The following is a 26,272-nucleotide window of genomic DNA, read 5'->3' as shown; positions in this document are numbered from 1 at the left end:
ATGAAAATGCTCCCTTAACTTGAAAGTACCTCTTGGTTCCGGCGTAATCCCTTTTTATAATGATTTCGCAGGACCCTGGCGATTTTCAGTACATAGGGAGTGCGGGTTTTGAAGACAAATTTGACAAGCAAAAAAAAAGGGGGGTGTGAAGTTGATTTGGCTCAGGAAAGATTATCACAACACAAAGAAGGAGAAAGTTGTTGTATTTTTTTTTACCTTTTAGCATACCTAATTGATTTATAGGGGTGCCGCCTATTGTGAAAAAGAACAGACGCAGCACCCCTGCTTAATAATAATAATAATCCGCTTTTATATAGCGCTTAATCCATCGGAACGACGTGTCTAAGCGCTTTACAGATATATTATTACCCCGGTCATCGGATTCAATCAGTCATTCCCGCACACAATGTGTGCACATCCTCCACTCCCTGGGGAGTATTCTAGTCAGTCGCCTGTGAGGCGCACACAGTACTGACCAAGCTACAATGACTTTCACATCCTACCGGGTACCCATTTAGCACCTGGGTCGAGAGTGGCAAAGTGTGGATTAACGCCTTGCCAAAGGACGCCAGACCGCGGTGGGATCCGAACACACGACCCTCTGTTTACAAGGCGAGAGTCAGAACCACTACACCACGGCTCCTCCACACATGAAATTCTACCATTTCATTCAATTAACATTTCCAGTCCCCTTTTCCCCTGCCACATACATCGATAAAAGAGTAAAACGCACCAAGCAAAACGCTCAAAGTTTAATCAAAATCGGATAACAAGTGCAGTCATGAATTCTAAAAGTTTAGCAAATTTGTGAAAACAGTTATATGCACGCCCTAATGAATATTTATTAGTTTGGCTCATGATGTTATGTCCAAACTTACCCTTTTTAATTCTATTACATGAAATAATGATCACGTATTTTCATCCATGTGTGTATGAGATGTTTCCCTTGAAACAAAATGAGTTGCAGTGACGATTCTATAACACATCAAATCAGTTTTCAATCCATTTTCTTTTTCACTCTTCATGAACAACGTTTGAATAACTATGATAAATAGATAAATGGTTAAGTACATTTTATTTATTTATCTATTTATTTGTTTATGTATTTATCAAATACATAAACAAATGAATAGATAAATAAATAAATTAAAAAGAAAATTGAAAATAAATTAATTAATAAATCATCGGCTTGCTCATTGCATATATAGCATAGATCTGTTTTACCGAAATACTACAAAATTTAAAACTGTCATGAATATGTTATTTTTGCCGATTTTGATGAAATGTTTAGTATTCTGTTTGTCTGATTATAAGTTATCTATTCAAACCATAAGTATCATTTTCAACCTGGAGTAATCATTTGAATCAAAATTTAACAAGTCATTAAGGTGAAGACTAGCATTATGTCGCAGTCTCACCGATGGAAGGAACTAAGAACTGGCCGATAGTATCATTGAAAATAACGTAATAAGACTAGTAAAGTCTTTACTCTAGATAGGTCTTTACTATAAATAAATCCACCCCCCCCCCAAAAAAAAATGCTGTTACTATTCCAAATCATTACTAGATGACTTGATGTTTAAAATCATTTCGTAATTCTGATTAATATGAATTTTATTAACTGTCATTGATTTTTTTAAATCAGTGCTGTCAATCTAGCCCAATAGAAATATCTAACTTCATGCTTTATAAAGTTCATCTTCTGATTTTGCTCCCCTTTAGCCTTTCTGAATTATTATATTCTGCCCCCCCCCCCTCTCTCTGTATTTTCCTGTCTTTCGATTTCTACACTCTCACCTCTTCTTTCCAAATAGTCATCGTCATATCCATCATCATATTTATCATCTTTATCATCATCACCACCACCACCACCGCCACCACCACCACCACCATCAATATTATTATCACACTGCAAAAACTCCGATGTTGATTTAACACCAGCCCGGAATCTATGTATGTCCACACCAGATAGGTATTGAAACAACACCAGTTTGGAATCAAACTGATGCTGTTTTAATACTAATTGGTGTTGTACAAACACCTATCTTGTGTTAGACCAAAACGAAACTGGTGTTGTTTAACACTTCTCTGGTGTAGATTCCGGTCTAGTGTTAAATCAACACCAGAGTTTTTGCAGTGCATAGTCATTATTTTCATCATCGTCACCAACTTTACTATCAACAACAACACCACCATCATTATCATAATCATATTCGTCACCATTTTCGCCATCACACCACCTTCACCACCACCATTACCGTTTAGCAAGTTACTGTAGTTCGCGTTCATAGTAGACCGATCATAATGTTTGACAGCGTTGACTGGAGCAAATAAAGACGAAACAGACTCAAGAGGGCGTTCTTTATCTTGTATTGTGTCAAAACGTATATTTAATCAATCTCCAACAAAACGGATGGAAGTGGAAATACATTTAAATATACAATGATAATCATAGTATCGATTATCAAGCTGTACAGTATCGCTTGTAATCGCAAACGATTTGGTTAATTGAAGACCAATAAGTTTTATGCTTATTGTAGACATGTAGAAAAGAAAGGAAAGAAAACAAGACTGCCCAATTTTTCGAGCATAAATGAAATGAAAATATGCAAATAGATGAATACATATAAATTTGATATTTAAGATCACAGCAAGTCATATTAGCATCCAGCACTAGCTGCGGGATAGTCAAAGTTAGGTATTTCTTTTAAATATAATCATAATAATATTTTATCACCTCTACGATAGAGTCTATATTTCAATGTACACGCAATTCAAATGAAAAAGAGGCACGCCCTCTTTGACGACTTTGGACAGCACGAACAGCAAAAAGGTCGAATCAAGGATTCCCGTATACCCATTGATAAAAAAAATGGATAGAGCTTGAAGCTACAGGAAAAGTATTCCATGGCACATTGACAGTATAATGGAGCCATATACACGCCCACGCAAGAGAAAAAGTGTGGAACCGAGTGCGCGCTTGACCTTTTGGATTACTTTTAAGTGCTTCCGGTGACCTTAAAAGAGCGCGTCGTTGCTCTATCCAGTTTTGTTTTTATATCGATGGTTCTCATCAATGATTGCCTTGTACCAGTGTAATAATAACTTAATAAAGATCATGCATGAGATTACGTAGTATGTATAACGCAGGTCCAGCCGCGGATGATCTACACAGTGCCCTATATTCACAGAGACTAGTCAAGTTGGCCATTACTATTTAAAACATCTTTATTTGAATCTCGGTCTGGCCCAACATTATGCAATTTGACTTAAGATTTTTATTTCGAAATCAAATTCTTACTTACTTGTACTGTTTGAAAGAGATTCCTAATAATTAGAATGGGAATATATCAGTGTGCAACTATATAATCTCCAATAAGGGTGATTTTTTAATAAACAAATAAATTAATGAGAAAATAGTCGGGTAATAGAATGGTATATTTTTTCCTATTCTGATTTTGCCAGAAAAAAGGAACTCGCCATGTCGTATCTATGAGCAAAGACCAGGCGAGCCCCATTCTTAGAAGATAGGCCCTACAGCACTCATTCTCACTGCTCAAACCGAAACCAATGCCACAAAACATTGTAATCAAACACACTTCGTAGAAGCACATTGTAAATCCAAAATGCTCGCTTCTGATTGGTTATAGTTGCTCCTGATTCTACCAGCACGGTTGGACTTTTGTAGCAACGCAAATGCGAAATGCCCCAACGCGCCATTATAAAAAAGGATTGGGATTAATTTTCAAATTTCAATTGCCGAAAGGGGTTTTGGTTACTTGCATAAATTTTTCATTAATATTCATGTAAACAAATTAATCATCGCAATCATTTTTAGAGATCCAGAGCAATGCCCGAGTGTTACAAAATGGCATTACCCTATTTCATGGGTGACATGTTGGCCTGATGTCAGTTTTGGTCATGTGACTAGGGTTTTAGTAAATCAAAATAAATCGATTTAATTTCAACTTATCATGGACTCACGTAGATCTATTTCACGAATGCAAAATGATCACTGAAAAGAATACCTGATAGTGTTCTAACCGTTATAAATACATTTCTTTTTGTGTATTTTTTCTTTCTCCCTTTTTGGGAGCAAAAGAAAGAAAATGATATTTCTATACAAACATACAATACTTCAAACACCAGGATTTGGCTTAAAGGGGACCTTTCCTATTCTGTCATTATGTAGGATACAACTTGGAAGAGGAAATTCCAATATTCGACAGTTTGAATAGTTCTCTTAAATTTATGTAGATCTTTAATCTGAAGAAACAGATAAAATAAATAGCTTTCCTTTGATTAGATCCTGTGAATTCAGAGTTCTAGAAATCAAAGCAAGGAAAATCTTCTGATAGTTATAAAAGAAACAATAAATCAAAATAGAAAGACAGATAGATGTACACATTTATATTACAAACCTTAATAATTATGATTTTGAAATCATAAATGAGGTTCCTGACTTTGTTGACTAACAGTACGGTACTACGTGTTTTAAGTTTTGCATTAGAATGGTGTATTGAAATTATATTAGCCGTCGTGTATCCCGCAGACAAAAGAGATTACCAGTATTATACATAGAAATATACCGAGCAGAAATATGCCTATATCTAATAAAGAACAGTTATTGCATAATGATATATAATGTAGATGTGACACTGCTAAAAAGATAAAAGATTTCATAGGTCTATAATGCTCCTTCGTGATCACATATACGTCATAAAGAATTGTATTACATTCTAAATAAGAGCGCTTCGGAAAATACCTAGGTCGTCAAACAGTGTGAGAGAATATAAAAAAAAACTAATCCGACTACGTTTTAAAGAAAGCACTAGATGCCATCTATTATATGCCATTAACTATGACCGTTGACCGTTTTTTTCTTAAATAAAAAGAAATCCTACAAAAATTAAACAAAATAATCACTTGGTCTCATTTTTCCATATCAAATACTTGGAAACAACTTTACTTTTTTAATATTGCTCCCCTTCAATACAGAGAAAAAAAAACCACTGGTCCGCCGTGAAGTCAGAAAGTTAACAAAAGTTTGGAAGGTCCAGAATAAGCGATTTTCGTTAAGTCGTACTCGTCTTCTTCCGAACAAAATTGTCATATTGCTTACAATTTTAGAATGTCGTAATCAAAATTCACACCTATCATGCTTAATGCTTTACATGCATGCTGAATACGTACAGTATATCATGATTAAAAATTCGTATTAAAAATAAGAGTGTTGAATATAATCAATAATCACTTTGCTTACAAAGAGAGATAACATTTAAAAAGAATCTGTACCGCTACAATAAAGTCCAACGCCAGCGTTAAGAGATAGACTCTGTGATATCTACAGTCAAATTACCCTTATCGCATTTAATTAGTATTGAAATTCGTATAGATTTGATGTTTTCAGCTAAATATAAAAAACAAATGTTATTTTTTTAACTCAAAACAAGACCACATATACATGAAATATTCACATTCAAAAAGCGTCAAACAAATGTTGATATATAATTATCATGTCGATTATAAAATATACAAATTATCAATTTTGTTCATTTTATTACATAACATGATCTTGACCCTATAAGTCGTCAAGTACAAAGCAAACTGCCGTTGCTGTGTCGGTATTAGCTCATGCATCAAGGGATCGACCCCAGCAAGCGTAACGCCTGTACCGTAGACGTATCTTTCAGACGATAGCACGTTCGTTCCCATCTCTAGTGTAACCATGGTAACCTACATGATTTTTAAAGAAATCGTTCTGAGAAAGGACACAAGCAGGAGGAGGGCGGTTCAGACTGGTTGAAAGCAATATAGATAATTATGACACATGAACCTGCGATTGATGTCAGGTTGGTTCTGGGGGCCAGTGGCATATAGGGTTATCAGTGACACCAATTGGTCGCTGGTGGTTACGAGGCAATGATTTTTTCGAGGATACCGTAACATGTATAAATTGGAATTAGGTAATGTTAAACAAGGAATAATGATTCTATGATTATATATTAATATAGAATCATTCTTTCTTGTCAAAACATTACTCAACTCCAATACACGTTGAGGTAAGCTCGAAGATAATATATAATTATACTTGCAAAAAATCATATTATTGATAGTGAGGCTAAAATCTGTTAGTAACCAGATATTGGTTTATCAGCATGATAGACCTAAATGCATCTACAGAAACGAACCAAGTATCAAAGGTAAAAACATTTGTTGTGTCTATTTTTATGCATAGTACCTGAGCTATTTCCTTTTAGAATGGATTTACTCAGAAACTTCACACAATTTAAAGCCTTCCAACGATTTAGGTCGCGATTTCATTACAGCATACATTTTGCCACAATATGTATTGGATTCGAACACTTGTCTCAACTGCATAAATGTAAGCATGACTCTACTCATCATCTACTTCGAGTGTTATCAGTAATCCATTTTTTTCACCTGCATTATTGAATTAAAGACTACTTTGGTTTAGGTCAGTGCTTCCTACATGTCCTGGGTCTAAAACACCACACCTTGCATGACGTGGGGAATATTCAGAAGTAACTGATCCTACGTATCCATAGTCCATACGACGTGGTCTGAAGAACGTTTACCTACGGACGTCGTCAAGCAATTCAGCCATCCGATTGCCAATGCTCCATTACGAGAATGATCACCACTCACTGCTTACTGTATGTTACGTCATCGTCGTCCTTTTCAACAATGAGGTCAGTAGAACGGCTGTCATTGTATTGCATGGATAACGAGCCATCAGCCATCATTCGCCATCTCCTCGCATTGCGGCGGCCAAAGTTGCATTAGTTTTGTTTTTTTTATAAAAGACGGTCACACGCACCTTGAGTTATTCTGAAATTGGGAGATCGGTGGTAGGAGATGCGGTCGGGGGGTCTGTTGCCGCAGCTGCATCCCTTTCTATCTGTGTCACCACTGGTTCGAAAATGAGCGGCGCCGATAAGATGATTCCGGATGTCCCGCAAATTACGCAAATTAAAAAAATCCAGAGAAATATCCGGTCGATGACCATGGCAACATATTTCCAATCTTCTGTTACCTGTGAAAATAACAAGATATCAAAATGAGCCAAAATGTTAGTTTCTTTGCACTGGCGTAATGTTAGGGGATCAAGGACAAAATTAATAATGGACAGAAAAAAAGGAAAACGTAAGAAATGAGATGTTAGGTAAAAAATCTACTGCCAAAATATCGCTCGCAATTTTTCATAAATTTTGCCCCATAAGCCATATCAGGACCCCTCAAAATATTTGGCTAAATACGCCAATATTTCTGTGCAAGTTCCAAAATATTCAGTGAAGCATCAGGGTTACTCAAACCCCAACAGAGGTCAACGGAAATTGACGTCGTTATAGCATCGCACCGAAAAGTGAAAACAACTAATTTTAGTATAAAAATACAATCAATATTCCCGAATATTTTGTAGATTTGAAAAGATCATGCTTCATGAACCGGGGGAGGTTGGGGTTCGATCTCCGTCTGAATCATACTGATAACATGACCTTCTGCCTTCCTGCAGGAGCCCTCAATTGGGTTAGAATCGGGAGTATATGGAACCCGCTGGAAAATTAGCATCAAAGATATCTTTGGGTTTCGGCGTAATTATTGGTGAATCGTCATGAATTTCCGAACTCCCATAAAAGAATGAACCGTACAGACATCGTTCGTTAATCGCACAGAGGCTATACAGACAAAAGTGTGAGGTTTTCAATCCCACTGAAATTTTTGAACGACAATTCGATGGCCCTTCCTGGTATGAACGTATAACTGCAGTATAGGTATGTGTGGACCTAACAGCTGACAAGGCACGAAAAGGCGTGGTAGGGGCATTAAACGCCCTTTTCACCTTTTTTTATGCCCTGCCAGTAATTACTAATCATTTTATATTCACCCTATTCCATTCCTTAACCTCTCATTTCAGGCATCAGTTTTTTTAGGACCCTTATTTCATGTTAAATTCCAGTTCCTAATCATCACCATTTGCAGAGGGCCATCTACCGTAGTTCTCAAGCTTCTAATTTCATAGCAACTTCAGATCTTAAGGGTATGCTTTCAGATTTTGGGGCCGCGCACCCTACCCTTTCCAAATCCGACCCCCCCCCCCCGCCCCATCGGTGGTCCTATGTCTTGTTTTAGTAATCTTTTATTCTCTTCTCTCATAAAACAAAATTGAACATAGCAAAATTTAACATTCATGAACATAAATTAAAAAGCGATATCAAATCAAATTACCCATAATTACAGAGTTTGATTTGAACGTACAAATATTGTGATCAACACATCCATACATTTGACAATTCTTAACAAAAATAAAGTTGAACAATGCCAGAAATAAAAATTCTGAATCAATTCAATCTGTTCTCAAAATATCTGATATACATTCTTTTCTCTTACATTTTTATACATACATACTACATTATGTCTAATCGAAAAAAAAGTACAACCTAAGATCAAATTATTCACCATTTTACTGATGGTTGTATCACCAAAAAAAAAACTCTAAAAAACACGTAAGTTGTTAAAATACTACTAGTGGGATTTATGAGAGAAGATTTAATGTTCATAATCTTCGGACCTTCCGCACACTCACATCCCACCACACTCAACACAGATTCACGCACAAACACCCCGTGCACACACACACACATCCACCAGATCAAATACATTTTATCTGTCCGCATAAGAGTTACGGCAGCTGTCATGAAAAAGTGCATGTCATGCATTTATTACAAAACAACAGATTGATTCGGAATGCCTCGTCGTCATAAAGTTTTTATATATTCACAGGTGAAGAATATGTGCTCATATGTCTCTTCACATTTACCAAGGAACGAACATAGATTATGCGTTGATGATTTAAATCTAAACAAATATTGTTAGTATATACAAGTTAATATAACAATTTGAATTGAAACTCAATTAACTTGCTATTTAAGGTAGCTACCCTGGGTCTTAAAAATATTGTATCGGTATCTTTTTCGGAAAAGTCATATATTCTTTCAATGTTCTTAACAGCGCATGACCTCTCAGATTTCATGTTTAATAAAGCTTTATAGATTTTCTTTGAAGTAATATTAGCTAGCGTGTTCACATATATGAAACATAAATTCGAAATTTAAAGCTGTGTCCCTGCATGTATTTGTTTTCTTCAAGAGACATTTCCACGTTGCTGGAATGTTTTCATTTACTGTGTGGAGATTTTCTCATCTTCTTTTAATACCATCCTCAGGAAGGCTCTAGATGACTTAAAATGATGTAATTTATAAGTATTTCTAAGAAATAAGCTTTCTTCAAATAACATATTTCCGTCCAAACGCATTATTGAAGAATATCTCATTTCTTTTTTGACGTTTCCCTTTTAAGCAATATTTCTTTCGTAGCACACCATATTTCCAACATGTTTATGTAAAAGCTTGGTAGGGACAATCTGCACAAATTCAAAGATATGTTGCTAAAAAGTATAAGTAAACCTCCACTGTCACGTGTCCTATTTATAAAAAATCGTCTCAATCTTATTTTCGAATCTCCTAGTATGAGTCTCTTTAACCACATAATCCTTTGTGCAAATACAAACAAGTAAAAATCTATCATTCTAAGCCCTCCATTTTAGTAATCCATGCACATAACGTTCCTTTTTATTTTGTCTTTCCCATTCCATAAGAATTCAAACATAAACGTTTCAATATCATGAAAAACCCAAGGTGGTACTGGGGTGAGTGACGATACAAAAATTATTTTCGAGAGTGCAAATGTTTTCAACAATTTAATTTTTCCCATTAAAGTGAGATCTCTGTTTCCACCAATTCAACAATTTTTTAATTTTGCTTAGGATCTCTTTATAATTTATCAATTCCTGCACCTCCACATACAATGAAAAAGTTTTACTCAATATTTTAATGACTTCTACTATTTTACCAAAAGGCATTCTAACGTTTCCTTCTGAGAGGGGGCCTAACAGCAAAATAAAAGTTTGGTCTTTATTTATTCTCAAACCTGGTATTTTTTCAATTTTTTCAAAAGGTTTTTCTATGTTATCTATTGATAATGGATCTTTTACAAAAAGGGACATATCGTCTTCATAAAGTATTTTTTTAACTTCAAAATCACCAAAGTGAATTCCACGTATATCGGAATTTTTACGAATCGAATGAGCTAAGACCTCGATACATAATATAAATAAATAGGGAGAGAGGGGGTCCCCCTGCCTTACACCCTTTCAACCCTGTAAATACCCTGTAGATATGTCTCCATAAAAACACAGCTTGAGGCTTTATTATATGATGTTTTAATCCACCTACACCAAGATACTCCAAAACCGAAATGACGTTAATCACTTTGTAAAAATGAATGGGACACAGAGTCAAATGCCTTTTCAAAGTCTATTGCCATTAATAGCCCGGAATGTTATTTTGTTTCGTATAAAAATCAGGTCGTCTATTAATTTTACTGCCTCTCCTATATTTCTGTCTTTTATATATCCAACGTGATCAATATAAGTAATTTCATGCAATACTTTTTTAATTCTTATTGAGAGAGCTTTTGCTTAAATCTTATAGTCGATATTCAGTAATGAAATTGGCCTGTATTTTTTTAGTAAACAAAGGGTCTTTTCCGTCTTTCGCAAACATCTTCAATAATCTAGTATTTTTCGCCTTCCTGTTGCGAGTATAATTTACTGTAAATATAATATATCTCTTGTATTATTTCATGTTGATTAAAACTGAGTTTTCCTTCTATCATTAGTTTACGAATTACTGTTTTTCTTTTATTAAATTCCATCAGTTGGGTAAAATACCTTGTATCTCTTTCACCACTTTCACAATATGATGCTGTGGATCTAACCTTAACTCCTTTACTTACGTAATTATAAATTTCTTTTAATTCATTTTGTTTACTTTCTAATAATTGTTTTGCCTGTCTACCTTTCCTAAAAGATCGTTTTCTGAAGCCAATGATTTTTCTCAAAAATCTTATTTTTTTCCTTCCGTAACTTAACCTTTTCTTTAGAATACTTTCTTGTAAAACTGCCAATTTTCATTTTTAGAAAATCCCATAGAATTCCCTTATTTGCAAATTCTTTTTTAAATTCTTCTTTCAATCTTAAAATTTCTTCTTTCATCTTTTTCTTAAAATCTTCATCGTTACACAAACTATTATTGGATTTTCAGTAACAACTTTTAAATTTTAAATCAGATGGCAGATTATAGCAATGCAAGTGAACTGCTGAATGATCTGGTGCTAAAGATGGAAGTATTTTACAATTTGAAATAATCTCTTCTAAAGTTTCTGATACAAACCAATAATCCAATCTACTTTGCATGAAAGGGTTCATTTGTTTGTAGGTATATTTTTTTATGATACCATACCTTTCCTTCATATATCTATATCAATCTATGTCCAATCAAAAAATCGTTGAAAAGAGATTCAAATTTGGAATTCATATTTTGCTTACATGTACCCCTATAATCTAGGTTTTTATCTCGTATCGTATTGAAATCTCCTCCTATTATTGTGGGGTAATTATTCTCATTTATTTTTTAAATGTTCTTTTGAGCTTCCTCAAAAAAATTATTTGCTCCGATTCTTTCCCACGAACTGGGAAATATATGTTTGCTAAAACTAAATTAAACCCCTGTATGTTGCATTTCAAAATTATATACCGACCTTCTTCATGAGCAATGATTTTTAAAACTTGGGCATCTAGCTTAGCATCTACAAGTATACTAACTCCTTTGCTATGACTCGTACCATGACTGAAATATATATTTCCAACCCTCTGTTTTTCTACCTCTCTTCGATATCTTCCGTACTAAATATCTCCTGTAAAAATACAATATCTGAACGTTGATCACGACACCAATCAAAGATTTTTCTCCTCTTTGATTCTTCTCTTATCCCTTTTACACTTAAAGAATCGAAATTACAATCAATGGATATCTTACAAGTGCTACACTCCATATCGATTATTTGAAAGTAATAATAATACACTTGGCCACATTTTACTACTTTTAAATACTGACGGCGAGGCAATTACAAATACACATCTGCTTTCCTTGATCCCAACATCATTTTCCCTGAGACCTCTACACCCATGCGGACAGAGAGATGTCAACCAACATGACCAAGTTGTTCGATCAGTGTCCGTTTGTTCTCGCATCCGCTGTGCAGTGTCGTACAATATTCGTAAGATACGAATGACTTTACGCACGACTGGTGATCCATTCTTGTGCTGATATCCCTGTATAATTGATTTATGACCTAAGATCATGTTCCAGTCATGTGTAAAGCTGTGCGTAACTTTACGAATTGGTTTATGAAACACCCACCCGTAAGGACACCGTAAAATCCTAAGAATAATAGTGAGCTACGCATAACTTAGCCGAATACCCGTCAAATCAACACTTTCCTGGTCAAATTTACCCCAAAACGGATATCTTGAAATGCTTACAGAATTAAACTCATCCTCGTTCTTGAGATGCTGAGCAATGAACTTGACTCCATCAACAGCCTGTTTGAACTCCTTGGAGTATCTCCCTCCTGCCTTCGACATCGACGGCGTATCGATGTTCGGATTACCGACATCGTCAGATAGAGTCCGGAGTTTGAAACTAGGGTGGAGGTTGTCAAAGATATCCCGCCCGTTACCGTGGGGATTCTCCCCGTCTTTGTGCATCACCTCCTTGAGTTCAAAATAATTAAGGTCCTTCTCCTTGGAAGGGTTTTCTCCATGTAAGTGCCTCTTGGGCCTCTTCATGTAGAGTAACGGCGGCAAAACTTCGAGGAAGACTTTACGCACCCACGGGCGCATCGTATGCGTGCTGGGTGCTCTATAGTGAATGTTCAGAACAATAACGGTAATGACAATGGATAGTGTAACGAGGACCATGGTGAAAAGAAGGTAGCGACCAATGAGGGGGATGAGCAGCGATGTTGGGGGAATAATCTCTGCAATAAGCAAGAGAAACACAGTCAAGGCCAGAAGCACTGATATACAAAGTGTAATCTTTTCTCCTGAGTCTGAGGGTAGATAGAACACAAGAACAGTGAGGAAGGAAATGAGCACGCAAGGAAGGATAAGGTTCACCGTGTAGAAGAGTGGCTTTCTGCGGATATGAAGCGTGAAGGTAATATCTGTGTAGATCTCATCGCAGCACGGATACTTGAGTGTGTTTTTGTTTGCCGGTGTTTCAATGATGTCCCACTCGCCGCTCTGCCAATAGTCTTCCAAATCGACGTCGTTGCTCGAAGGAACAAGGTCTATCAAGCTTCCGTCGTAAGTCCATGAGCCGAATTTCATCGGGCAGTACTGTTCGTCGAAGGGAAAATATCTGACGTTGATCTTGCAAGAGCTTTTGTAGATAGCAGGTGGGAGCCAATATACAGTGCCGGTATTGTACACAAGTGCTTTGGCCATAAGTGTCACTTCGTAGTTGCCGTCAGCGCTATTTGGGAAAAGATAAAAGAACGCACATTTTAGACACAATAAAAAATCACGTTTCCCCCTTCGTGTTATAACCAAAAGGCTACATTAGCCATATAAACCTTTCTATCAATATAAGCATCGGATGAATTCTGCTTTTATTAGACATTGGCTAACAATCGATGTAGTGGGAGGGCTGAAAGTAATAAGAGATCAATATGATCACACACTTTTCAATACGATCACACACTTTTTTGGGGGAGGGGGGGTACATAAATCGGGTTAACGAACATTGAGGTATAGGCAATTACGTGTTGCGGAATTACGAAGTGCAACCCATAAATCAAGGGTAGTTTTAACCGTTCTTAGAGAGAAAGAGTGATTCTCAAAATTTCGAGAAACCTGGTGGAATTTTCGTTATCTCCATCCGAAGGGTGAATACTGTTTTGAATTATTTGATATTGAAGTGAGTGTTTACTACAAAACCTAATCTAAAATAATTCATCAATGCGCAGAAAAATATAACAGTCCAACATAGTTTCGGGGAGGGGGGATTTGAAAATTCTTGGAATTGATACGATGAACAAAACATCAGTCACTCTTGAAATCTGGTTTGGGGATCGGAACTTTCAAGCGTAGAAATAAGAGCAATTTAAGTTACAAAAAAATTGGAAGACATCTTCTTCGTTTTTCAGACAATTAATTTAGAATCCAACACAGGCTGTTTTATAACAACAATGGAATGATGGATGGTGAGTTAGTAAATGAATGTGGAAATGTTAAAAGGATGCGACATTGTTAAAATCAACATCAGAATTACGGTTACACCCATCAAAGGGCAAACAGTGCGTTAGAAATTTCCCTGTGAGCGTCCAGATCTGTTAAAAGTACATGGCTTCAAAACGCATTCCAAAGTACTTTTTGCTAATTATAAACGCAATTAAATTTGAATCTCACAAATGCGCGATCAAAACGCGTTTAAACCAGTTTTCAAACAACGGAAAGGCAAAGTTATTTTGAACGCGTTTAGAGCTTTGGTCTATTTTTTTTTGGGGGGGGGGGGGTGTTTGCACTATGCAATTATAATAACAAAAATAATGCACCTTGCATGACAAGGGCACAGTGCACCATCGCAGAGACAATATCGGTTTTTCGACTAAGAGGTGATAAACGCAAACGCAAAAAGAAAAACGCTATTGTAAAGGCCTTTGAAAACGCGCTGATAATGGGACATAGAAAGTTTTTCTAGCACGGAAATGTTGATAAAACGCAGCTTAAAGTAATTTGTTTTTATTGTAGTTCTGTTTGGTAAATTTTATGTTTTAATGGAAAAATTTATATCAAACAGTGGTTTCATTTCCCCCTGAAAAAAAATAAAAAGGAAAGGAAAAAAACCATCGAAATGGTGAAAAGGGGGCACACGCACAAGCAATCAGTTTGATCCCAACAGAATCATGGTTAGGGATCGTTCAGATACCACATCAAAAAATCAATTAAAATCAAACCCCATTACATCCACGAGGCCAACACAAGACCGATGTTCCTTCTACCCATCTCGAAATACTGCCTTAATATATAATTCTAAGTTGTCGATGATCGGTCCTTTTTGGAGTTGGTGTTGTTACAACATCAACTAATCGATGCTCACCGGATTCCAAACAAACTATTCTTCGTCATTATATATTCGGTCTTGTGCAGCTCCCCGTAATTGCAAGTGGGGTATAACAAAACTATCAATGTCCACACCGAACTGTGGTCAAAGTTATAAGGAACATGTCCATGCGATAATGGGGGTGAGGTGAATGGAATCTCGTGACCCAGCGTTCTCGTGTCAGGATATCTCCTCAAACCATTCCTATCTTACTTGTTGTACATTATTAGACCTGGTATCCAGATCTTGTCAGAAGGTGCTCTTATAATCGTGATATTCTCGTATTCCGATGGATCCCATTTCAACCGATAGTCCGCCCATTCCTGCTTTGAAAACATACAATAATATCAAGCCATAGTTCTTCCCAAAACAATTATCACTTATCTGTACTCATATTCTTGGGAGAAGCTTAAGTTTACGAATGAAATGCGATTCTCCCGATGTCGGGTATTTGTTGAGAATTTTCAAGAAGTTTGCATGTAAATATCACCAGTGGCTAAAGAACAAAAGGGCATGACCTTTAGGATTACGATCATGCCTATCGTTTGATGCAAGCTGATATCATGGATATTGACTAATGAAAAACAGATGACTAAGTACAATTTTTTTTTTAACCTGTCATCAGATGAAAAGTTCTGCAAATTAATGAAATAGTTCAAAATTTAACAAAATGACAAAAAATGTCATTTTGGTGGGCAATGGAAGCATTTATTGTTCTTAGCCCGTTGTTTATGCCTGGTCTAAACTTAAGCTTCTTCAAGAATATGGGACTTCTTCTTTTAACGTGTAGAGGTAGGGTATGTTAGAGCATGCTTACTTGTTGTATAAGACCAGATCAGGGGTCCATATCATTTTGGAGGGTACTCGGAGTATGGAGATGTTGTCGTATTCCATTGGATCCCACTGAAGTTTATAATCTTCCCATAACTGCTCAAAATGGCAAATAAAAATCACATATGTGTTAACGAACCTATTGATCGAAAAGATTCAACTTCAAGTACTTTCATAAATCATGTGTACATATATATAACGTGTTTGTTAAACTAGTATGAGTAAATTCAGATAAGTCGAACACCTCTAGCAGTCTCGCCTGCATAACGTGATGCAATATAGCTGAAGTGCTGAATTTGAAAACAACCATTGAATAATTATTCACAAAAAAGACCATGATGATAATAAAATGCTACGTTCATCGACCATAAATTACATTTGATCTTGATCATGTGACCTAAGACGTGTGCAAGACGGCCATTGATACTTTATTACCCTTATGTCCACGTCTCATGAACTAGATTCGTAAAATTTCAAAGTCATGAAGCAGTTCAACAAATATCTCCAACATGGCCAAAGTTCATTTACCTTAACTTACCATTGACCAGGTCATGTGACCTGAAACTCACGCACGATTATCACTGATAAATTGCCCAAGTTTCATGAACTAGATCCATAGACTTTGGAGTCGATGACATTTCAAAAACATGACCCTGTTTAACATTTTGATCTTGATTCCCCAACATTTTCTTAGTTCATTGACCATAAATGACATTTGACCTCGGTAATGTGACCTAAAACTCAGGCAGAATGTTCACTGATACTTGATGACTCTTGTCTAAGTTTTATTAACTAGATCCATAAACTTTCAAAGTTATGATAGCAATCCAACAAATACCCCAAACATGGCCAAAGTTCATTGACTTTAAATGACCTTTGACCTCATTCATGTGACCTGAAACTCACGCAGAATGTGCAATGTTTCTTAATTACTCTTACATCCAAGTTTCATGAACTAGATCCACATATTTTTAAGTTATGATGATATTTCAAAATCGATTTTTATTTCTGCATCGGGCCCTAAAGAGGGGGTGCTGAAAGGGGGGGGGGGTTAAAATGAAGGTGAAAATTTCCACATTATACCATACAAGCCTAATCTGTGCACTCCAGAGAAATCTTTGGGGGTACTTCAGCACCCCCAATCTTCAGAGCCATGTCTAGAAATACTAAGAACTAGCTTGGTCATTTTATATGATATTGAGATCATATGTACGAGTTAATGAGACCATTGCTACTTTATGTTTATTCTGTTCACACAAAGGTTGATTCCTATTCAACCACATTTTCCCGAATGTAAAAAGAAATTGGGTGTGACAATCCCCTAACGAAATCATTTTGTCCTTATCAGTATCATTTCTCCCTCTTCATGAAGTAGTACCCAACTTCCCGTCTGTAATATTATTTATAGTCATCTGAATTTCCTTTGACTAAAGTTCCGAGACGCCATCTTTAAAACCGGGGTTTAAAATCAACTGTATTATGATCACACACTTTTAGAATAAGAAGGAAATCAAATTCACGGGGAAATCTCACATTACCTGTTTGAGCCAAACGTTCGTTGTCATAATTTGGTTCTTTTCGTCCTGCAGGAAGAATACAAAAACATGAGAAGAATATCAACAAATCAAACTACTATTAAATTTCATAACAAGTAAAAAAAATCAACTAATTAAACGTCTTGTCGCCAAATATCTGTTCTCTCCCTCCCTCATTTCCCTTCTATTTGAAAACCAAAACATATAGGAAATACAAACAATTTTGTCAATTTAGATATGTACCCCAAAGGTCCGAAAGGTCACCTGCATTATGCACAACAATACATGTTGGTTTGAAAATGTATTTACTTTTGATATACTTCTTTTTTGTTTTTTTCGATTTAGAAATTCCTTGCAGACAGTTGACGACGCTTCCAATCGTTTGTTAAACTCTTTAGTGAACGTTTGTCGCATAAAACAGATTTCGGACAATTTTTTTTATCATTTTGATACTTCCCATCGGTTCCGAATCGTTCACGCGTCAATTAAAACACACTCCCGCAGGCATGAAACACCGGATTGCTATTATACTTGTCCAGAAGTATACTCACCACATCGATAAGTTGGGACATTGTTAACTGAAAATTGACCGGTAAAACATCCGAGTTATTGACAACTGGTCTAATCAATCTGTTATATTTGTAGAATAGTTTTGTAAAGAGTCGCTCCTCGGCCTCAGATGATGTGCATCCTGAATGGACCAAAACATAAATGAAAGGAAGAAACATTAGTATCATGAAATGATTGCCTGAATAACGAGTTTTGAAAACAAAAAACAAGAAATTGAATCAACGTAAACGAAATACGTCTAATCACCAAGCACCGTATATGGATACCAATGTACGCGAACAAATTAAAATATTTTCTTATAGACATTTGCCACAAGCCCCAAATTATATGGTGTAATGTCTACTGATATACCAGGGGGTGTTTCACAAAGATTTAAGTATGACTTAGAGTCGCACTTAAATGTCTTGTTGCGCGCAGTATAAAAGGCATGACAGCATTGGTCAGATCATGCCAAGAGGACGCGCACTACTGCGTATTGATCAATAAGATTGCGCGTTGCATATAATGTACGCGTCGACATTTAAGTGCGACCTAAGTCATACTTAAATCTTTGTGAAACACCCCCCATGAGTGAAAGTCGATATAAATATAGGTATTAGATGGGGGTAAGATAAAAACACAAGCCTATTATATCTCGTATGCTTCTACGTAGTGAGGATTTCAGTTCTGTGCTTTTTTCATTCATAATCTCAGATCAATCATTTCCACTGTTGAGTATTGATTTATTTGCATTTGCCTCAGGTCACTATGCAATATTCCCCTTGCAATTTGGTTTGTCTACAGGTATATAGATCCAACTTGACGATGTACACATTCGTTTCACAAAGATCAAAATAAGAATTTCCTACGTGTATATGCATAGTTTACCAGTTTTCCAGATGTTTTGGAAATATACAAATATTTTTAAGTCCATTCCAATTTCGTAAAAATAAGGTTCCTGGCAGACTCAATCTCTCACACCTATTTACCAATATCACAACTAACGTCACATATATCGAGAGCAACATCAGCAAAGATCTATCAAATGTTGATCCATAAATCATCATAATTATGCTCGAACCATGATTTTGAAAGAAAACAATGACAAGTCATCACCATGATCACATAATCTTCTCAAAAGAAAGAAAATAATTATATTGTGGTCAAACACAGATAGGAAAATGCACTTATTAAACTTTCCATGTGAAAATGAAATCATCAAAATGATGAAAAATAAATTTGATTTCGCAGGAATCATAAAGATATACTATATACAGATTATCTCCATTACTTTCTTATCAAATGCTCTATTCCATTTAAAAAAATAATAAGAGGATTAATTTGCACCAAAATGTTATATATTATAAAGAAAGGTGGTTATCGAATTTTCTCGTTTTCATTCCTATTTTGATTGCTGATTATAAAAATTATGAATTACTCGACGGTGTCAACCGCATATCCCTCTCCATTGTTTGATGAGCGTGATTGTCTTGTGAAAAGGGAAGATACGAAATGGTTTAAGGAATCAGTAGTATCATGTGTTTGCTAAGAACTATCAAAATAATGAACTTGGACAGAAGCAGGGCATTGTCATTTATTGTGAATTAGGTTGTATGTCCGATGTCATTAAGATAGATAGATTTTGGAGTGCAATACATTTTCGTTAAACATGTAATATGAACATCGGACGGTGGATCGGCGTTTATAATAAGTTATGCATCTTAGATTCCAGAAAAACCCAAAATATACTTTATATATTCTAGACATTAAGATTATGCATTTCATGAAGTTTTGTCTATTTGCACACTTCCTTTTTTAAGAAATGCTCAGATATAAACTTTACAATGATAACTCCTCTTTTTGTCTTTTTTTTTGACTATTACCGATATTTACACCCAAAGCTCAGGGCACATCTTATACCATTTCGTATCTTTTCAATTCCCGATTCTTCCCCAAATAATGTTAATGCAGTTTAGATTATTTACGCCACATTTGGCAACAATTAAAGGGTTTGTAATGCTGAACCGAAATCTATATAGAACTCTGATCTTGATTCAACAACCATGACGTTCGGTACATGTAAGCTGAATATATATGTGAACAAACAAAATCCGTAACACAAGGCTTTGAAACAACCTAAAGATTTCAATTGAATATTTTGACTACTGCATAGTTATCCAGTATCTTGAAAATATATTGATGCAAGTGCGAATTTGAAGAGCCATTACAAGTTTTGAGATCGATTGCGATTTCTCGTTCCGGAATCAGTTACGCCCGATCCTTGCCACAATGGAGACACTAATAAGGACGGTTTATTTTCAATTGTTCTGATGCCAATTTCTCTAATTACCAACTCGTCTACTATCATTTCGTCTACCATCAGTTCTTCCACTATCCAGTTGGTCTAATAATACTTGGCCCAAAAGCAATTTGGTCTAATTGGACTTAGTGTTAATCGGGTGAAATAAATGAAATCAAAATGAATATTAGACCAACTGGTTAAGAGACGAAATGGTCATAGACGAATTGGTGTTTAGAAGAAGTGATGATTGGACCAAATGGTTGTCAGACAAAATGTTGATGAGGGGAATAGCATTAGACTAAATGAAGGAAGACCGTGTGATGAGTGGACGAGTTGGCAATAGACGAATTGAAAATATACCATGAGGACGGGGGGGGGGGGGGTCACAGATAGTTAAGTTTGACTTAGAGTTATGTTTAAACGCCAACGCACACATTCTATTTAACTCGCTATCTGATTGGTGGACAAGCGGTAGTGTGTGCCCCGTACGCACAATCCGACCAATTCGGTGATGCGTTATATACCACACGCATCTGAAACTTAAGTGCAATTCTAAGTCATACTAAGTCTTTGGGAAATTCCCCCAGAGCTATTTAGAGGTTGAAACTACCCTGATTGATTATTTCTAAAGATTTCAATTGTTACAACTATAGTCAACTATCAGCAGATTTTGATTAGGCAAATTGCGCTCTACAAGGTCCCAGATCTTATTTGATCGAATTGTTATTATAATCAAATTTCATTAAAAACATATATTACAGAAAGCAAATAATTCATCCTATCATGTTTAAAAATAAAATATGACTATAATATTTATGGAGAGGTAAACTTTGCATTATCATGAGAATAATTATGAGCGTATGATAACGATGAAATTTTACAAATGGGTCAGTTTTTGATATATTTCATTTAGGCTTACAACTCTACGAGCAAGATAGTCATGACAGTGCATTGCATTCATTTAATACAGCATCACGAACATACTCAATTTCTTCCAGGGCCGATAACCTAGCGGTGAAAACTCGGAAATAAAACGTCAAAATATTATACGTATTTATATTAATGTACTCTTAAAGGTCAAGTCCACCTCAGAAAAATGTTGATTTGAATCAATAGAGAAAAATCAGACAAGCACAATGCTGAAAATTTCATCAAAATCGGATGTAAAATAAGAAAGTTATGACATTTCAAAGTTTCGCTTATTTTTAACAAAATAGTTGTATGAACGAGCCAGTTACATCCAAATGAGAAAGTCGATGATGTCACTCACTCACTATTTATTTTTTTTTTTATTGTTGAATTATACAATATTTCAATTTTTACGAATTTGACGATTAGGACCTCCTTGCCTGAAGCACAAAATGTTAAAATAATGGAATTCCACGTGTTCAGGGAGGAATGAAACTTCATTTCACATGACAATGACGAGAAAATAAAAATATTTCATATTTCATATAATAAAATACAAAAAAATAGTGAGTGAGTGATGTCATCAACTCTCTCATTTGGATGTAAGTGGCTCGTTCATAAAACTATTCTGTCGAAAATGAGCGAAACTTTAAAATGCCATAACTTTCTTATTTTACATCCGATTTTGAGGAAATTTTCTGTGTTATGCTTGTTGAATTTTTCTCTTTTTATTCACATCAAGTTTTTGTTAGGGTGGACTTGTCCTTTAAGAACCAGAGGTTGTTGGAAGATGTTTTATTTTAATCTCGTAATGGATGTATGGATGGCATCTTTAAACGGACTGAATGAGTGTGCCCTTGACCTAAGAAAATACGAATTATATGTGGTGCTCCGAGCGCTCTGCATTACCATAAGATTCGCTGAAATAACACAATTTAAATGTAAATATACGTAGTGTTAAGCGTTGAGCCACTACACGCTCATACAATTTCGTTTTGACATTTGTTATTTTTGCAACATAATCATAAAAATGAATATTACTCGTAGTATTATAAAGGTAGGGGACATTTTTTTAGATTCAAATGCCATATTCTTTGAATATTTGGCGGAACCTTGATTAAAGCTCAATTAAATCACCAGATAAAACGATTAAGTCAATTTGCGCTTTAGCCTTTCCTTCTAACAAAGAGAATGAAATAATGCACTTCAAAATATCAGATTCTGAATTTTAGATGAGAATACAGTGATCTGCATTGCCTCGGAGTCCCTTTACAACCCACCTTATTCAAGACAAAGAATGTCGATGATATATATATATAAATAATTCTACCTATGATCATGCACGAAGGCTTGTACCATAATTAAACATCATGTTTTGTTACAAAAAAAACCCTGCTATCATACACTTTGTTAACAGATTCATGGAAAACATAATAAACAACTCAGTCTGGTCTTTATCACCAAGTCGTGTGAGGTTATGATTATGATGTTGGTAACTGATATTCAAAACGTGATGCAATTTCCATACATCATTATAAGTACGTCTGTTTGGTTTAGATTTAAACGGCGCTGACAGTCATGCCCTGCAGTGGAATGCTTTCATTTTATTTCTCAACAATAAGTACAATGTGGTTCCCAATGAAATGAAACAGCTCTACCGCAGCCTATCACCGTTCTATGTTGCTCTTGAATAGATAATTCTTTATATTAGATATGACATGACGATTACATCTCAGGAACAGCCATGTAGGTAGTAAATGTGACATTTGATCGGCTAGGGGTAGCAGGGTGATTGGTACCGATTTAAAAAGAAAATGAGGAGGGATTTTTTCAGGAGTACAAATTGGACATTTTCGATGAAATATTCTTCCATCCCTTTATAAGGAATCCCCACGATTATGTTCCTAGATAATGATCGTACAGCTAGAAATGTCATTTAATAAAATTGTGTACGGACTTGATAATACCGTGAATGAAAGGAGGTTGTCGGATATTCCTCGCCCCGTCCTCCGCCTCTTACACCGACGCCATCATGGCCATGATACCCCGTGGGTATCACAGGACTTGCTGAAGAGATGTGGAATCTCTTGGGAATATAAGAACTCAACGGGGGATTTTATTTACCAGGCATAAGACGCATGCATGAGTCAAATGCTAGAGTGTCATAATAATTAAACACAGCGATGTAAGCTTGCCTAAAGATGAAGTATGTTGCATGCTGAAGATGCGGGGGAATTAATTCTAACCTCTACTATTCTGAAGATAAGTTTCCCATTTTCTCCTTCCCATAGTTAAGACATAACTCATCTATATTGGAGGTACACAAGAGCTTTACATACTTTTTCGAAGTTTAAAGCTTACATTTTTTGCGAATTGTTAAAGATTATAGTCTTTTTATGTAAAGAGTAAGTGATTTATGCTATAGATTAAATGTCGCTTTTTTAAATTACAGATTTGCACACAACATTGGTGGGTTGCTATAATGAAGGAACCGATATCTCCACGCACTCTTAATATCATTCGTATGTTATAATAAAGAGTTATTTAATCATTTTCAATATTGTGAAACATGAATTGTCTCTGTCTTCATTATATACCATCAGCAATGTTGGAACCTCCAGAGAATTCAATGGACCACTTTAATATCAAATCTACACGAATCAAAATCGTTTACATGTCATATAATAGAGCACAAGAGATTGTCAGAATATACCATTGGATCCTTATTTGAATACCCTCTGTGTTATGCATATCGTTGTGAAACGAAATCTTGACAGACCTTTCTTATTTTACATTCCATTTTTATGCACTTTGAGAATTGATGAATTAAGGAAGGTCGGGTACTTTAATCGCATTTGTTTTATACCAAGTTGTGTTTTTATTTTAACATTTCATCCATTTTGCATTGAATTTATTTATTCTAAATACGTCACTACATGAGAAACGTGTTAAATTGCAATTTAAACGAAGACATGGTACCTGACAGCATTTTACCAAGTCTGCCTTCTAGGTAGACCACTTGGCCGGCAGATGGTCATGATGGTGTAAGTTGAAATAATTCATATTATTGTTCTCATGAAGTTTCCATTCGCGCAGTAGGAAACCAATTTCATTTTATCAGTTTGTCTCATCATAATGCTGCCGAACTTGCCGTTTACCTATGATGTATTATGAAGTCGCATGATTCAGGTTGAATGTACATGGAATGTTCGAATATTATGTTCAAATATTTGACTGCGAAGATGGAAATGCACAAACAGATTTCAGATCCGTGGTTTCTACAGCAGTAGAAAACAAAACCGGTTGTGATCAAACTCTATTATTCCTTATAACGACTTTTAACTAAATACTTTCTTTTAAAGTGACTTTCCATTTGACTGAGTAGATTTGGACCGATGAAAATTGACATTATGCAAGTTAGATTAAGTTTTAGTTGAATCAATTGTTTTTTTTCACCTTCTTGCCTTAAACGAAGTTACAGATTTTTTTTAAATTGTCCATGCCAAGGTTGTAAAGATTAATGTAGGACATATATATCATTTTATTGCATGCAGTAACAAAAACAACAATCGACTGGCTTGACAAATTTAGCTTGTATTGTAATGGACTCCTACACATGCCGTTAGATCACGTGTCATTTTAAGGTTATATTTGTTATATTGCCCGTGCCTTCAGTAATGGAGCTTGGTACCCTGAATGCAAGGAAGAAAGGAAATGAAAGATACGGACTCGAGCCTTATATTGAACCACATCTCTCCATGCTCACTTATAAGAAAAGGAAAGCATCTATTTCGCTAATCCGATGACGTCACTAAAGAATGTTCCTCCGTATTCGGTGCGCTATCGGTCATTTAGTGCATTTTGGGTATAGACGAAGGCGATCGGGTATTGCTCGAAACGTGGTAGATGAAAACAATCAGAAGTAAATAAGAAAAGTGGTGTGTCTTAGAGAAACGTCTGACAAACGACCATACTATATTACACGCCAAGGTTGAGAGGTAGCCCTTAATGGTTGGCTAATAACTGTTGCCTCCTTTTCTGAAAGGTCTTCTTAAACCATGAACGACCAGAACATACCTACTGGTGGTGCCAAGTTTATATTCGTCGCCACTTAAAACAATAGATTACGAAGATAATGTCCTTCTTATATGGTTAGACAGAGAACAGGCCTTCCATCCAATGTGACTAACTATTAGTGTTTTATCCTTTCTGGAACTCGCATTGATGAATTAGTATAAGTCATCCCCTTTGTGATCATTGATTTTACCCAACCCTAAACGGTCAATTAACGTAGACCATTACATAAGCCACAACTAGGTAGAACTTCGTATTTCTGTCAATTAACTATCTTCATTAGATGTAGCAATCAAGCGAAGATTTTCCATCATGTGTCTAATGGTTCATAAGGTATACACTCTAAACCCCAGAGTAAAAGTTTACCCAATATTGGGTAGAAAGGGAACATGCATGTTTGCTGGGTATTTTCCCCCAATAATGGGCAGAATGCATGTTTGAAATGTAAATTTCAACGCAACATTGCGTAAAAAAACATTTGGTATCTTTTTACCCAACAAACATGCATGTTCCCATTTTACCCAATATTGGGAATTTTTTTTTAGAGTGTAACTGGTTTGGTTCCGCACCTAATATCTAACCACTCTTCTCATCTTATGCATACATTTGATACATAAGAATCACAGCTCTATTCTACGGAAACAAAACTTGTTCTTGCGAAGAAATCATTTTTCTATGCCAAATTGATTACCAGACAGCACCATTCAGACAAAAATCGGAGCAAATTAAATGCCTTCATTTGAGAAGCATGTGAAATTTCATCGGGAACCTGGTGAAATGTTTACTTACCTTGTGCAAAGGCAAGGATCATGATGGTGACTAGAAAGGATTTCATGATCAAGCTGCATGTAGCACCCGTCCTACCCCTATCTGCGTTGGTCGATGTGTTTCGGCATGTCCTTACTTGCTGGCCGCAGAGTGAATCCAGCCCTGGAATAACACAATGAAAGATTAAATAAACCATTCGTGAATAAGTAGTAATC

General features: G+C 35.7%; 1 protein-coding gene across 2 annotated transcripts in view; it reads right to left on the bottom strand.

Annotated features, from left to right (window-relative positions):
* Positions 1 to 2,367: 2,367 nt before the first annotated feature.
* The window catches only part of LOC121415499 (neuronal acetylcholine receptor subunit beta-4-like), a 38,044-nt gene continuing 14,139 nt past the window's right edge, over positions 2,368 to 26,272 (bottom strand). For both annotated transcript variants that reach the window (XM_041608700.1, XM_041608699.1), the window contains exons 2-7: positions 26,079 to 26,219; positions 18,007 to 18,146; positions 17,459 to 17,503; positions 15,907 to 16,016; positions 12,467 to 13,460; positions 2,368 to 7,057 (exon numbers count right to left, since the gene is read on the bottom strand). In XM_041608700.1, coding sequence (XP_041464634.1) covers positions 6,848 to 7,057; positions 12,467 to 13,460; positions 15,907 to 16,016; positions 17,459 to 17,503; positions 18,007 to 18,146; positions 26,079 to 26,219 — 1,640 coding nt within the window. In that variant the 3' untranslated portion in view covers positions 2,368 to 6,847. The remainder of the gene's footprint in view (positions 7,058 to 12,466; positions 13,461 to 15,906; positions 16,017 to 17,458; positions 17,504 to 18,006; positions 18,147 to 26,078; positions 26,220 to 26,272) is intronic.

The sequence above is a fragment of the Lytechinus variegatus genome, chromosome 5 (assembly GCF_018143015.1).
Source record: "Lytechinus variegatus isolate NC3 chromosome 5, Lvar_3.0, whole genome shotgun sequence".
NCBI classification, from domain to species: domain Eukaryota; kingdom Metazoa; phylum Echinodermata; class Echinoidea; order Temnopleuroida; family Toxopneustidae; genus Lytechinus; species Lytechinus variegatus.
Note: the sequence above shows the minus strand (reverse complement) of the source record. Positions and strands in the feature narration are given on the sequence as shown.